This window comes from Lampetra fluviatilis, chromosome 41 (genome assembly GCF_964198595.1).
Source record: "Lampetra fluviatilis chromosome 41, kcLamFluv1.1, whole genome shotgun sequence".
Lineage (NCBI taxonomy): Eukaryota > Metazoa > Chordata > Hyperoartia > Petromyzontiformes > Petromyzontidae > Lampetra > Lampetra fluviatilis.
Genome location: NC_136315.1, coordinates 6,963,968 through 6,979,807, shown reverse-complemented (window position 1 = coordinate 6,979,807; position 15,840 = coordinate 6,963,968). Strand labels below are relative to the sequence as shown.

The following is a 15,840-nucleotide window of genomic DNA, read 5'->3' as shown; positions in this document are numbered from 1 at the left end:
CGTGTCGCGAGTCTGCGGCGCAGTGACGGCTTGGGTCGCGCTGTCACCAGAGACGCGAGAGGGACTCCACAGTGACGCGGTGGCTGTGCCCGCCGCGTCTCATTACCCAGAAGCACCGACCCGACTTCAACACCAAACCCACACAGTGTTCATGTTGGCTAAGTTATTTATCGGGCATCCATGTTGGTTAGGTTATTTAGTGTGCGTCCATTTTGATCAGGTTATTTAGCGGGCCTCCATGTTGGTCAGGTTATTTAGTGGGCGTCCATGCTGGTTAGGTTATTTAGACTGCGAGGCCTCCTCCCAGGATCCAGGTCCCATTCCCACCTCCACCACTAGAGGTCGCGAGACGAGGTCACGTATCGACCCGGCCACGCGGGGCCGGAGGTCATCCCCAAAACGTTGCCGGTACGCGTTGTTATTGTTTAAGAGTTATAGTTATGGACGAATGTGTAGAGTTTGATGTTGACGGTAACCGCTGCCAAGGCAGCTTCAACCCAATAATCTGCAGTCATAGATTCGTCCACCAGAGGGCACTGCAGTGACATGAGCAGGGCCAGGCTCGAACTAATGGAGCAATGTGCTGAACTAGGGTCCCTGCCAATAACATCTGACAGTTCCATCAAGCGAGCCTGACTGCTGATGAGACATTGAGTATCGAAGCTTGTCCAGCCTGTTGCTTTTGTTGAATCAATGCCGCTGATGAGATGCACTCTTGGCAAATTTATCCCATTTCCTCCGAGTTATCTGTAGGTATTGACCATTGATTTTCCCAACTCCTTTTATCTGTGTTTTTGTGTAGAAGAAAAGGAGTTCATTGGCAAATTTGTTCTCGTCTTATCATCCACCATTCCCCACTTAACGTCGTGTGGAAGATATTAATTTATGCGCATGCATTTTAAGTTCAACCACAGTACTTAATTCTGCAATTCCTGATACAAATATTTAACTAAATGGATAAAACCTCCCCTTCTAAGGCATTTGTTCAGTGAAAGTGCCCCCTGCTGCTGCTGCTGCTGCTTTAGCCTGGCTCAATGAGCCCCACGTCTTACCCAGAATCCACCGCGACTCAACATGGCGGCCCCCATGTCAGCGTCAAGGGTGTTCGCCCTCACGCCTCTTCGGGTGAAAACAAAAACATTTTACATGAAATTACATCTTCAATCAGCTGTATCATTAGTTGCCCGTTCGCTCCTTGTTCTCTTACAAGCGGCGATATACAAATCCCGCGAGCTAGCTGCAAGCGCGGTTTGAGTGCGGTGCGCAGCCTTGTAAGGGCCTGTGCTAGTCTAACGCTCTAGTTCAAGCATGGAAACTTAAAAGTCAAAAACTTTACTTTTACACTAAATGCGCCGAGTATAAGAACCAGGCTGTGTTGTTATTTAGACGATACAAAGCGGTTGCCTGTTACAGCATTACCCGGGATGCTGTCCATTCATCTTTTGGTATATGAAGCTATTTGAAGCTAAGCAGGGCCTAGCCTTCATACATTGAAGTTATCGATTTCGAGGCCACTTCGTAAGGCAGTGCAGCGATATAAACTGTTGTATTGTACTTCTATGCTCCCGCCTTCACCAACCCTCCGCAATGACCCTAGCGAGGTGAAGTATGGCCGAGTAACCCACAAGACATGCACAGCCTATGGCGTCACTTCTCATCAGTAGGTTAAATGTCCGTGAATTTGTATTGTTGTGAACGGAATTTTACGGAGATACGGGATCCCGCCATGGGAATGCGATTGACTTTGAAGAGTAATAGTGGCATGCGTTAATACTTTAGCGTTTTGAGTTGTGTACGTGTCGGCGAGGTGAACGTGGTCTGGATGTGCTGCGCGTCGTGTGAGAAGGGTTGAATCCGTGCAGCTTGGTAGCCTGGATACAGGCAGCACTGCTTACCCCCTTGACTGTACTCGTTTGCTGTACCCGTGTCAATTCCCAGGGCATGCTGTGTGCGAAAAGGCAGCCCTTGGCGTTACCCGTGTGCCCACGGGGACTACAGACAAGCGCAGTGTGTCTCAAGGTACCTTTTTAGAACGGAGGCTTTGCCACTTGGCTTGATCACCAGGCGTGGAATGATTTTAGCAACTAGAATGAATTCTTATGCTCATGATAGATGCATATAATTTTAAGATTGAATACGGTTTCATCAACAGCGTTTGCTCTCCACACTTCAAGTCGTCCCTACACCACTACCATTCCTCACGGACCTGCGATGTTACATATATTCTTATTCCTGCTTATGAACGGATTTTATGACTCCATCTCTCTTGGGTGCGTTCTGCCCTTGGGCTGTTATAATTGTTGACCATTGGCCATCATTCTTTGACAGTCGTGTCTTGTCCAAGCACAATCTCCGCAATGGTCAATACAATGTACGAACAACGTGGTGTGAACATCAGTACGGGCATGGCAAAGGAGGCTGAAAATGTGGTACTGGTGACACCACTCTCTGTTACCATTTCCGGTTCTTCAAAGGTGCCATCTAACATATTGTTAACCAACAATATGGCTGTCTTATTCTTCTATATGTGTAAGAGTGTGCGTGTGTTGGAATACGTGTGCGCGATGTTTGGTCACCTTGCCCTGTAGAGCCAAGCGGGCCGGGTTCGTGTGGGGAAGGGGGATAAGCCCGTGACGTACGAGCAGGCGAACCCACCACACAAGATTGCACACCGCAAGGGATGGCTCTCCCAGCACACGGGTACGCATGCACACACTGCACGCATGAACACGCGCAAATATACACACATACCAGTGCACATTTATGTGCACATGAATATCACTGGATTAAAATGTTGCCTCTTATACAAGTAATTGGGTACAACAGTTCAGACACACACATGCAAGCACTGACATGTGCACACTCACATGTGTACATACGCACACAAAAGCAAACTTTCCATTCTGGTGAGGGCAGGTGACCAATTGCCTCTGAGGTCCCCTAATTTTAATGTTGGAACACAGAGTTTCGATGTTTAATCCAATCAGAGTTTAAATCAGATTTTCAAGCACAACGTTTGGTCATGTTAGCCTGGTAAGAAGAGAACAATCATTGTGGTTTCATTCACTTTACTTGACTCGGTCCCCATCTGAGGATTAACATATTTTCATTTGGCTCCCAAACCACCAAACCACCTGTGCAGTGTTTCTCAAGGGAGAGACTGCCTGAGGGTGGCTCAGAGAGCAATGTGCTGAGCTGGTGCCATTGAGATCCTGGCTTTAAATCCAGGCAGATGAAGAGATTCAATCTGTTGTGTGGACCAGAGGCCAATGGAAGGTATCTCAAAGTTAGCTCTGTACTATCCACTTCCATAGGCCGTTTTCTAACGCAACATGTGGATATGTATGCGACTGTATACTTTGTCTCATTGCACAATGCCAATAACACAATTGGGTTAACATTTGTGGGGAAATTTACAATAAAAAGAGGGAACTGCTTTTAGCGAACGTGAATGCCATGTCCCCGTTTATCTCCACTTGTACCGCTGCGTAGCCAACTTGGATGGTGAGGTGGGGGCGGCGGAGCGCTCGATTGAGGACGTGTTCATCCGCCGCTTCATGTACGGCACATTTCACGGCTGCCTGTCGACCGAGGTGGTGGTGAAGAGGCGCGGAAATGTGCTAGTGGTGTGCGCCGTGCTGATAACGAGGCTGCCACCCATGCGCTACTACTTCCTGATCGGCTACACCGAGACGCTACTCTCATTCCTCTACAAGTGCCCCGTCAAGCTGGAAGTGCAGGCAGTGCCACAGAAGGTCGTCTACAAATACCTGTGAAGAGTCAACGAAGACACGAAGATACCTGCTAGAGCGGCTGTGTTGAACAAAAAGTCAGTTCTCTTTGGTGACATGGCTGAGCGTAGGCCTCGGCAAGGTAATTGTACCCTTTTTACCGGGTAAAAGGGTAAAGGTGTCGACATGCCAAGGGGTAAGGGTAAAGGGTAGGGTAAAAGGTAGGCTCGTTGCTTTTTACCTTTTACCTTACCTGCTAAAGGGTAAAAGGTAGGGTAGAGGGATTGTATTGTGGTAAGGTAAAGGGTAGGGTAAAGGTAGGCCCGTTGTTTTTACACTTTTACCTTACCTTACCGAGGCCTAGCTGAGCGTGTTTGCCACTTGGAGCAGAGGTTTGTGGAACTCGGTGGCTGCCCTGGTTAATATTTCGGGTGAAGAGGGGGTGTATTACGTGCCTCCATCTTCACAGTGGATGTTAAATATCCCATGTTATTCGAGAAATGTGCTGACATTATTCCGAAGTCACATAGCAAAGTGCCCCCCTACTGGTAGACTGTACACTTGTTGGTAGGTACTGCATTCACCTTACCCATTACAGCTGATTGACCACATCTCAAAATGCTGTACACATTGGGGGGTATGGTAATACATATAACTACGTTTTTTTGGAGTAAAATATTAACAGGCTACTAGGCAGGAGGGAATTGATACAACAGGATAGTGCAGGTGTGAATGAAAACACTTCTTATAGGTGTGCAGTGATCATAGGCAGAGTAGGAAAGTCTTGTCTCAATTTCATCATTGTGCTGCAAATCAGGAATTTTTTTTTCATAACTCAATGAGGTTTTACAAGTTAAATAACTAATTAATACTCGACCAAATATGAAGTAGTACTCGCCTACACTGGAAGCCCAGAGCCAGTTGTAAAACTGCTGTTTCCAGCAGCTGGGGTCGGTATCCCCATAGGACAACCACTGACTTTTCAGAGTGGTGTTCATTTAATCCCCACTGGACATGGGCTGAGATTTCCCCAGCCACAATTTGACCTCTCAACTGTAAATCACCATGTGGCCTGACATGGTATCATCATATTTCTGTAAAACTATATTCTCTAATAAATTGACATCAATCTGCTTGTTTAATGAAACATTGACTGCTTTGTTGAATAAAGGGAGATGCAGCCGAAATAAACGGCTCTTAAATACACACATCGGCTGGGTCATGTGCTCAGACACAATTAAGCTTTTTAATAAGGAAAATGAGGCAACGTGATTTTCAGGAGCTTCACTGTAGCGTTACCGTAGTGACCTAATGAAATCGAATGTAGTCGCACTGCAGTGATAGCATCAGCACACTGACAGCACTCATGTTTGTCTTTAAAGAAGCTTCATTGTTGCTTTGCGGGAATGTGGCAGCTTCGAGAGGCCACCAGCAGCAGATTGACCACGGCTGAAGATGAAGCTTCCAATCAAACTCCTCACGGCCATATTTTTGGTTGCATCTTCCTTCAAGTGAAACCCAACAAAAAATGCATTACTGGCTCATTCATATATTGACTTTACGATAAAAAAATAAAATGTAATAACCAACTTGACAAGTTTATGTTTGAGTTTTTTTTCATTAAAGGGTTTAATTTAGAGGCTCGGTATGAACCTGCAGTGTATATGGACAAGGAATTAGTGCAGGGAAATACTAGAAACTTTGTGAAATCAGCTTCAACCACATTGTTGAGGTCTAAATCAGCAAGACTCGGTTGTGCAGTGGGGATAATGAATTGTGGCATTCAATGCAAACCATGAAAAGTGTAAAAATTTGAGCTCATTGATAGTGACAGATAAATAGAAAAATCAGCCGGGTCTTGAAAGGGCTGTGTAATGCACATCATTACAAATTTGTTTAATGTAGCAGGGTCAAAATACAGAGGAATCTGGACAGCGCAGTCAAGATGTGACTAGATGGAAGGTGACAAAGAATGAACAGGACAGAGTCAACCTATGAACATTTTACACAAGAGCATCGAATAAAAATCTACAAATGTTATATACAGTACATACAAGTATGTCATTGTTTTATATAGAGCTATGCAACAGGAGTGAAAGGTTTACTAAAATTTCAATTGAAAATGTCTTTAGATACAAACAGCAGAAGTTCAAATTGCATATTATAATTGGAGAGTTTGTGGAAAGTGAAATAACCTATTTGAAGAGTTTAGCATTGGAAGTTTGAACTTTAATGCAGTTTTACTAAGGTGGGCTATAATATAGATCAATGTGCATTGTACATCATGTGCTGTCCCTCCACATTGCCCGAAATGAAAATAAACAAATGCATTTTTTAAGTATTGAAATAATCTCGATCCGTTGAGACTTCTCTGATCAAATGTTTTGCTGCTTTGGTTGCCTTTTTCAGCTGGCAGTAGTTGCAATATAGCAGATGCCGTTGTTGGATTGAGATGCCGGGCTTAAAAAAAATGTATCCACAATTATATCCCACTTATACTATTGGCAGTGTCAAACGTCATAAGAAATTTCCTTGTGGAACTCCTTCAGTTGGCAGAGCATATCAAAAAGCCATGGAATTGGACACTACTCGAGTAACATAAATAGGCTTCCCACATTCCACTCAGATTGTGCTTCTTGAATATTGTGTGGATGAGAAATTGAACCGACATTCTATGTAAACGGATTTCTGCAATTGAATGTTTTTTTGTGCATTGTTCACAATGCCGAGACCTCCCAACTTGCTGGACTTGGGGACCTTGTTTAATCGCCGATTCAAATCAACCTGAACTTTGAGATCCAACATGGCCATTATGAACCCCAGTGCCTCTCGGCCACTGCTTTTCATCAAAAGGTTAAGAACTATATTTTATGCCAAAAAACCTCTCCTCAGCACGTGTATCCAAATGGGACATTTTTGGTGGCAGATAAGCCAAAGGCGTAATAGAACTTCTGCATCAAATTTATTTCATTAAAAATACAATACTCACTTTACAGCTGCGTTGTTTGTACAGCACGCGGAGCAGAGAACGCTGCTCCCATCCATCCAGACCGGTCCCTTCAAATCCACAACTCCAAGCAAACCGTCTTGTAAATAATTATACGCGAGCATCATATTCTAGCAATTAATCCGAGTAACTGTTTAATAAAAATGATTGCATATTTAACATAAAAGTGGAAACTGTAGGAACTTACAGGGGCAAAAAAAACCCTGGTTGTGTTGAAACTGGATAAAAAGCACGGATTAACAAATAAGCATGCCGAGTCTTTGTTTCGTTAATGTATCCGGTGACAAAACTGATTGCAAAATTCTCAGCCGACCTCTCCCTCATGAGTCGACACACAGTTGACACCACGAAGCAGAGGCAAAATAAACGGAGCTTGTGAGAGAATGAGTCGGGAGGGTGGGGGAAAACACTTCGTGGTGAAATGTTAACTACCTCGCCTGCTATACAAAGGTCATGGGTTCGATCCTGACGCCTGTATATTTTGAGTTTGCATGTTCTCCCCGTGGTCACGGACTTTTTTCCGGGTCCTCCCGTGTTTCCCTTCACTCTTAGAAACATGCGTCACACGTATGTGGCAGCTATCAATTTCCACCAGCCACTTCGTTGAGTTATACATTTCTGGCCAGGTTGTTCAGTGGGCCTTATCTGGTAAAAATTTTAAAAGTTTTAAATCGTTTAACTTGTGGAAATATTACCGTCAGCTCCATCTATCGCTGAGTACTGTTATTTGAGATGTACGGAATATAAAGTATATATTAATGTAGGTGATGCCAGCGTGCTGGAGGTAATGTGCGTTCAAAATTATGTCATATACAGTATAGTTCTGAGTGAAAATGCTCCAATGGTTATTTGAGCACCAGCATTTTCCATTGACATTTAAATGTTATCTTGTATGGGCAATGTAAGGAACTTGGGGTACTTGTTACAATGTGTTTAGAAATTCACCCTCCATCCAGTGAATCAATGATCTGTGGTCCATTCAGTAATTCCTTTTTGTCTCGTCTTTCATTTTATTAGCCTAAAGGTATATTAGCATAACATGGAGTAAATGCATATACTCTAAATCTTAAATAACTGGTTAAGACATGATTTTCTCAATGCATGTTTCAAGTGTAAAAATCTATTTAAATTGATACATGCCTTTTATGCGAATCTCTGTAATCCTGGCCCTTAAGAACATTCACCATCACTAACACATTAGGTTGCGGGGAGGACTAACCAATTGTAACAAATAAATCAATTTGAACTCTACACAGCAAATCATGTTGACACGGCATCTGATTTCCACGAGGCTTAGATTCATTTACACACACATTTCATCCTCCGATTGTTCATTTTCTTGGTGGGGTCGTTGTCCTTGTGTTGGGGGGTACTGGTTGCGGTGTTGTGAGCCCCGGTGAAGCTAACCGGTGTGCAATGCAGAATTCAGCGCTGTGGCTTGCGTTAGACGTTTTACCGGCGGCGCGATTTGGACGACAGAGAAAGTTGCACAAATGTATTTCTGGTGCCCTACTGTATTATACAACATCTTTTCTCTTCCAGTCACTTCTTTTACCATTAAAAATAAACAACGCACACAGGAAGGAGGAAAAAAAAAAGTCTCGTAAGTAAATATAATGCGGCTTAAACGCATTTGTGATTCGTACGACGAAGCTGTAGATTTGCTATCTTATCCCAGATTTGTTTTAATGATCTACACCTGTATTCACAGCAAATAGCAACCAAGTCTTAATTTATCCAAAGTCACGTGTACGTTTTGGATACTTATAGCGTTCAAATTAAACAGCACACAAAGATGTTTAATTTTTAAATGCTGGTATGTTGTTTTTTTAAAGTTAATTTGGAACATCTATTTAGTTTTTCAGTTTATAATGAGCACATTCTAAACTTAAGCTTCTACACAGGCATTCATAGACACCCCAATACCGACTGCAAATCAATCAATCTACTGACACGTTAAAGCAACATGGCTTTACTTGACATCAAAATTCAAATTCTTTTGAGCATAATTTGCAGAAAGTGACTTTGTTCCCCTTCATAATAAGCCTCATCCAAATCTGTTCCTGTACAAAACTACATCACATGCATTCTATGCCGTTGGTTTGAACAGAAACCAGTTACAGATTTAAGAACAAAGACCTCAAAGTTTTAGTTATTTATCCCGATCACTCCCCAACACAATTCCATAAAATTCCAACCCCAGCAAGGCTGACAAATTTCCACAAAATGTAATGTCCATGATGACCTGTGTTCAGAACAATCATTACTCTGAAAGCCAGGCCATTTAAAAAACATTTTTAACTTGGACAGGGTGGCTTTCAGTGCCACAGATGCAACCATCGAGTTACAGGTTCTGGTTTTCTCAGTGCACTGTGCTGGTAGTGCATGAGAAAGCCCATTTAGAGGGGACTTGTTTTCTGTAGGCCTCCGAACACTGGGGTGCCCACCACCTGCACTTTGCAGTCGGAAGCGTGTTTCGTCACTGCACAGCAGCGGAGCTAACGCATTGAGGTGCAGTAGCAGCACACAGCAGCCAAGCCAGGCCACACTCGAGGCTGCAAACGCAACCACATTCAAATCCAATGCACAAAACTATGGTAGCAAAAGTGGTCTATGCAGGAATGTGAGGAATCTTATCAGATACATGTTAGTTCGAGATTATCAGCAGCCAATCAAGAGGCAATTGCCTTTGCCTCTTGAATAATGACTAAAATGTGGTGTAGTGTGGGGCTTGGAAGCCAAAAAACTACAGCACACAGCAGGGAAACAAGCATCCAGCTGCAAATACAGATGGCGTGTGCCTCGATGTGTTGAGAATACTGGGCCCATGATTTAATCTGACTAGTGAAGGAGGCTGTATTTGAAATCCTTTGGCTATGGCAAAGGACACACATGGCATTGTGTGCCTTTGCACTTGGGCCAAGGCAATATCCACTCAGACCTAACATTAAGACCCAGGCTAACATTGATAAAATATAACACGGCAAAATGTAAATTATAACGGTAGCACAGCTTGGAATCCACAACCAATGCAGGTCAGATTTTACGAAAAAAAGTCGCAAATTAAGCTACGATTATGTACTGTGACTATTGCTACTAATCATAATGTTAATAATAAACAACTTGGATTTTGTGGCCGTTTCCACAAGGCAAGGTGGTCTGTCAACTAAGGCAGCAAGTTCCCAAGCAGTCTGTAGGGTCCCTGTGCCTACCTGCCTCAAGAGGAGCTCTTTCAAACGCGTGCGCATACGCATGTACGCGCAGAAATATACGATTATGGTATAAGAGTTTGAGAACTCTTAAAAGCGCAATGTCGCGAGGTCCTAGGAAAACGAAAAGTGACAATTTATTGCGCAAAAGACAAACAACAATGGGCGTTGCTCTGAGACTGAAACCGGCCACTAACGAGAAGCTTGAATTGGAACGAGACAAAAAAACAGGCGAGGTGTGTGCCATTTTGCGTTTTCGTTTTTTTAAAGTGTCAAAACAACGGGGTTCTCTCCTCTCTCATTCCCTGCCCTCCCCCATCTTCACCTCCTCCCTCCGCCCCTCTCTTCCCCTCCCGGTGGCAGGTGGGCGATGGGAGTTCCAGCCACATGAGGAGTTGGCGCCGTCTAACTCAGCAGCTGGCGAATCTCCTTGTGCATGTGGCACAGGAAGTCGACGTAGGTGGCGCCACCATTCAGGGACTTGTCTTCCACCAGCAGGTGCTTGAAGAGCAGCTCCATCTTGTCGCGCTGCTTCACGACCATCAGCTGTAGTGAACGGCGATTGGGTGAGGGGGGAAACGGCAGGGGAGGAGGCCGAAGAACGGCCATTGGCAATGCAACATTAAGTATCATTCGTACCCCATTTCAAATTGAGTATTTTAAGAAGAATTGCATTTTGTAGGGCGTTTAAATGCCTCGGCAACTCAAAGCGCCTTGCATCACGCGTCTCGTGACAATTCCAATGCCCTGGCTGCTGTCGAGCCAAGGGGACCCCCCAGTGGCATGTCTCTGTGCAGCACAAGTTGGACGCAGCACCGGCCTGCAAAGTCTGCCAGGAGAGCAGTGACATTGCTTCGTGGCTTTTCCAAATTAACTAATTTGGGAGTAACTAATCAACATTTCTGGATACTTTCTAATTAGCACATGGATTGCCTTGGCAAGCAGTGGGCCATTTAAAAATGTAGTGAGGTTTTCCCGTGATGCCGCTTGAGGGCACGGTGTCTGCCCGAGTTATCATGCGGCTGTGATTTAAATTCATTTTTTGTTACAAATATTAATTATCAAAACCGTCAACAATTAAGAGTATCTCGCTTCTGAACAAACACACCCCTTGAGGTTATAAAACAAGAGAACAAAAATAAAGTGAGCACTCACTTTCATGTATCGTGGTCTCTCGGCTCTGATGGAGTCGATCATGTCACGAACTCGCTTGTTGAATGGGTTATCCAGTACCGGCAACATGGTCTGAAACAGACAATTTGCGATCATCACAACAACTCATTAACATCTGCTGCACAATATTCACTATCGTCAACATGACTATCGTATCTGATCCATCTCGAGTTTTAGTCCGATCACCAAGTCTTCTCCCTACACTCAGAAATCTGAATGTAAGAGAGCTGGCATTGTAAAGGTCGGCAGAGTCCTTTTGAAAATGTATCCTGAAACTGAAGGTTTTTGCACCACTTCACACATTACCTGGTCTATCATAAAGGACAACCCACCACCTCAACATGACCATCTCACCATCGGTATTCACAATGTTGCAATCACCAACTCATACAGTTAATGCTCACCATCACATATTATCCGCACTAACCACTTCACACGCTTGAAAACTGATTTCTTAAGAACTGCTTTTTGTGTGTAGTTTGTTGTCCTTTCCCCGCACCTCCGATTATCACGGTTGGCTACGTAGTGTGAAGTTCCAAATATAAACATTTCCAATCACTCACCTAACTGCCTTGTACTCAGGAGGACATGCACTCTCCACATTACCCTCGCACTGTCTAAGACTGAACTAAACTATTTTATCAGGTCAGGCCCACTGAGCTTGTTAGCTCATTTTCAGAAGCGACCTGGCCACAAATCATAGCTCAACGAAATGGGTTATGTGGAAATGCATAGTAGTAGTAAATCCACACGACCACGGGGAGAACATGCAAACTCCAAATATACAGCAGGCGTCAGGGTCCGGATCAAACCTATGACCTGTAAACCAGGCTAGGCATATAACATTTAGCCATCGAGGACACCATTCACTCCATCTGAACCATCTCGAGGGTCGCCGCCTCGCAGGTCACACTCACCATCTCGCCGTCGATTTGGCCAAACGTGTCGACGTTGAACAGAGCCTTCAGGAGATCGTGCGACACGGAGATGCCCACCCACAGGAAGAGGCTGAGGCCATTCTCCAGAATATAGAGGCCGCCGTCCTGTAGGCGCTCCTCCGAGCAGCGCACGCTCACGGGTAGCTCCTCGCTCGCCACGTCCAGCTTGTGCTGTGGAAGATGGACAAAGATAACCATCTCCCGTTATAGCCTGTAACAGACTGTTGGGGCAAGTGCTGTTAGTGAGCACCTATGAAGGCCGGCATGGCGCACGAGGGGGTCAGTGGCCAACACCACGCTTGGCTGCCTTTATCTACCCCGTAGCAATAGTTACACACCACCAGGTACTCATTTGAGGCTGAGTCGACCTAGGGGATGCCCAGGACCAGTTCAGATATTCGTCACTGGTGTTGGCCGTGTGCGGGAATCGAACCCGGGTCGAAAGGTTCGTAGTGCAGCGCGCGAACCGCTGCACCACCACTCCCTGCACGTGCACGCACCAGTGGCAACAGCCGGGGGTAGAAGAAAGCAGCTGACTGGGTGTTGTCAGCACTCAGCAGCAGCTGTTGCAGGTAGGCGCGGTCGTCGGTGGCGATGTCAGCGCCACCCAGCAGCACCTCACACTTGAGGACGCAGTTCAGGTACACGGGCAGCAGCTTCATGCACTCGGGGAGAATCAGCTGTGGCGTGGGGAAGAGAGAGGCAGGGCAAGGTTGAGTAAGTGGGAGTCATGCCACTCACATGGCCCTGGGTGTTGCAGTGGGTGTGCGCATCTGTGTGCAACAAGGATAGGGAGTGCTGGTTCATGTATTGAGCTATGAACCTGGCAACTTGAGTTTGGTTCCTGGCCAAGACTAATGTCATGGCAAGTAGCATTAGAACGTATTTCCACTTTGTCGACTCAACCTTAAATGAGTACATGATGCAGTGTGTAAACATCAATATTGGACAGGTTACCACTGGTGAAACGTCGTACTCAAGATTGTAAATGTTGTGGATTTGCTCTACAACACTAGTAACGAATTGGCATGTTCGGTTTACGTGACAAACCTTACTAATTGGCTGTGGAGTGGTGGTGGGTTTAACGACACATTGATATTCATGAGATTTAACCCAAAAAAAACCTGTATTATGAAACGTGTTGAAAGCTGCGATTAGGTGAAGGAGGAGGAGAACACTTGGAGAACGATCAATGTACAAGCTGTTAGTTGTTTTGGGCTGTGTCTACCTTTAAGCGACACTTGAGTAACAAACGGGCAGTGGGCACATACCTGGCCAGCGGACGAGGGGCTGGCGCAGTTCTTGCGGTAGCACGACAGGACCTGGGCGCACTGGTTCACCAGGCTCTCACGCACCGTCTTGGTTGGGTTATGGGCCACGGCACGGAATGCTGGGTGGGACAAGAGTGGTACGTGCCGTGTTAGTTTGGCGACGCGCATCACTCAAAGCAGTGGTAAAGATGATTACATGGGCAGCCCACAACACAACGCGTGTGTGAAAGTAAAAGGATTCGTATGGCGTGCAAAAGCAAATGTCACACAAGGCGCCACATATTATGTGCGTTTTCGTGTATTATCAGTTTATATGCGTTAGCGCGCATGTATCTGTGCAAGTACACGTGTGCGAATATCAGGATGCGTGTTGACGTGTGACTGTGTGCGTATTAGTGCCGGGATGGTACTGGGCATGCCACCCTCCTCGTGCACCGTGTCAGCCCTTAATAGATAGGTGCTCGCTAAGGGCACTTGCCCCAATCGTCAGCGTAGGCTACACGGAGGTCTTTGTACAAGTGCATACATACAAGTTCAAATACACATTTGTCTGTAAATTTAAGGGAGTATGTGTACATGTGTATACGTGTGTGTATGCGTGCGTCAGCAAGGGCTCACTAGCTTTGGCGAAGTAGTTGATCATGGAGTCGGTCTCACAGTTGCGGTACATGTCCGACATCTGGTTGCAGCAGTTGAGGGCGAGGTTGTGCACACGCAGGCGCCGCTGCCCACTCACACTCGTATAGAGCAGTGCGCACTGCCACACACACACACAGTTGAGTAAGTACTTAGTAAGCACCTATTAAAGGCAAGGCAGTTCAAGAGAGAGTTGTGTGGCCAACACTTTTGTCTCCCCAGTGCCGATGTTAACGCACTGCACCAGGCCAAGACTTAATTTATGCTTGAGTCGATCTAAGTGAAGCCCAGGACAGGATCAAACAAGAACTGAAAGATACATCCTTAGCTGAAAATCAACCCCATATTGATAGGTTTGTAGTGCAGTTTGATAATTGCTTTTTTACCCTTTTATCTGGCAACAAAACTGACACCTTTTTTTTTTTACAAGGAGTCATGTTTGCATAGACCACAATACCTGCAGTCGTAATGCAAACAAAAAACATAACTCTGATCATGTATGCACTGTCCTTGAAGTTGATTGGTCCACACCCGAGACAGCTTTCCTTAGAGCCTAGTCTCACATGGTGTTGGACCAGATGACACCAAAAGGCTTTTTGTAAAAAAAAAGGTGTCAGTTTTGTTGCCAGATAAAAGGATAAAAAACTAATTATCATATTTTTTCTTCTGGCAAATGAGGTTCCAGTATTGCAGTTCGCTCAAGACTGCCAGACACACACACAATCCAGCCAACCAACCATACACTTCAACCAGCCAGCCAATTAATCAGCTTACCAAATGGCAAACCAGACAGCCAGGCAACTAGCCAACCAAAACCAAACAAAAACAAGCAACTGACAAACTGACCGATCACGTGCCCAAACCACAGGTGAAAGGAGTCACCTGTAGGAAGGCACCAGTCTCCTCGTTCAGCTTATCGTCATGCTTGATCTCCACCGTCACCGCCTTGTCGCAGTCGATAGCCGCGAGTTCCACGTCCGTCGTGTTGCTCATGTAGATCGCTCCAAAGAAATCCGTTGCTCGCACACCTGTGAGCGTTTGTTACACAATGCAGCAGAAGTGTGACCCACCAACCATCCGTGTTGTGGTAGCCAGCTAGAACCACTGAGATCCTGGGCTCAAATCTAGGCGTGTGATTAAACTGGGTTTTCACCACCTAGCCAGTTAAATGGAACATGTACATCAAGCCCTCAAGCTGAATGGATATTCAGACTACACAATCCGTAAAGCTATCACCACCCCAACCGTTCGGAAAGAACCATCTGAGGAACCAATCAAAACCATCACCTTGCCATATATAGCAGGTCACCAAAAACATTTCCAAAATCATGAGCAAACACAAGATCCAGGTTCGATTCAACACAGTACATAAAATTCGTGATCTGATCCCATCTGTGAAGGATGTGATCCATCATGCAGTACCCCGGCGTCTACAAACTAAGCTGTGTCTGCGGCAGTAGTTACATTGGGGAAACTAAGCGACATGTCTCGGACTGTGTTCGTGAACATAGTAGGACCAATACCTCAACCATTGCTGATCATTGTTTTAATGCTGTGGGCACACACGAAATATATTTTTCCAAGACGAAGGTACTTTGCAAACCCACTGGCTATCAGCAAAGATTCGTTCATGAAGCCGTCCAGATATATAAACACAGACACAATTTCAACCGAGAAGATGGGTACAAACTGAGCAATCATTGGAAGGACGTTATTAACCAGGTGAAGTCATAACTGGCTGTGATGTTTAGTAGTTATTTTCGACTTTCTGGTGTTACATTAACAGGTTAAATGTTTTTACATTAACAGGTTAAATGTCTCGCTAACACAGCCACCGTTGCTCGTTTTCCTTGATGTGGCGGTAGCTCTACGATC

General features: G+C 45.2%; 2 protein-coding genes across 4 annotated transcripts in view; one reads left to right on the top strand and one right to left on the bottom strand.

Moving 5' to 3' along the window:
* Window positions 1-1,060: 1,060 nt before the first annotated feature.
* On the top strand, window positions 1,061-7,513 carry MRPS24 (mitochondrial ribosomal protein S24). Its single transcript, XM_078875426.1, has 4 exons — window positions 1,061-1,125; window positions 1,939-2,019; window positions 2,589-2,700; window positions 3,493-7,513. Exons 1-4 carry the CDS (start codon window positions 1,075-1,077, stop codon window positions 3,774-3,776), a joined length of 528 nt encoding a protein of 175 aa, XP_078731552.1. The 5' UTR covers window positions 1,061-1,074; the 3' UTR covers window positions 3,777-7,513.
* Window positions 7,514-8,219: 706 nt separating this feature from the next.
* SEC24C (SEC24 homolog C, COPII component) overlaps window positions 8,220-15,840 on the bottom strand; it is a 43,225-nt gene continuing 35,604 nt past the window's right edge. For all 3 annotated transcript variants that reach the window (XM_078875423.1, XM_078875425.1, XM_078875424.1), the window contains 7 exons: window positions 14,848-14,993; window positions 13,948-14,086; window positions 13,330-13,448; window positions 12,559-12,738; window positions 12,038-12,229; window positions 11,103-11,192; window positions 8,220-10,493 (listed from right to left, as the gene is read on the bottom strand). In XM_078875423.1, the coding sequence (XP_078731549.1) occupies window positions 10,353-10,493; window positions 11,103-11,192; window positions 12,038-12,229; window positions 12,559-12,738; window positions 13,330-13,448; window positions 13,948-14,086; window positions 14,848-14,993 (1,007 nt within the window). In that variant the 3' untranslated portion in view covers window positions 8,220-10,352. The remainder of the gene's footprint in view (window positions 10,494-11,102; window positions 11,193-12,037; window positions 12,230-12,558; window positions 12,739-13,329; window positions 13,449-13,947; window positions 14,087-14,847; window positions 14,994-15,840) is intronic.

Coding starts and splice junctions, on each gene's coding strand:
- MRPS24 (XM_078875426.1), top strand. CDS start 1,075: ATGGCGGCCCCCATGTCAGCGTCAAGGGTGTTCGCCCTCACGCCTCTT. Junction 1,126..1,938: donor TCGCCCTCACGCCTCTTCGG/GTGAAAACAAAA, acceptor GTCAATTCCCAG/GGCATGCTGTGTGCGAAAAG. Junction 2,701..3,492: donor ATGGCTCTCCCAGCACACGG/GTACGCATGCAC, acceptor ACCGCTGCGTAG/CCAACTTGGATGGTGAGGTG.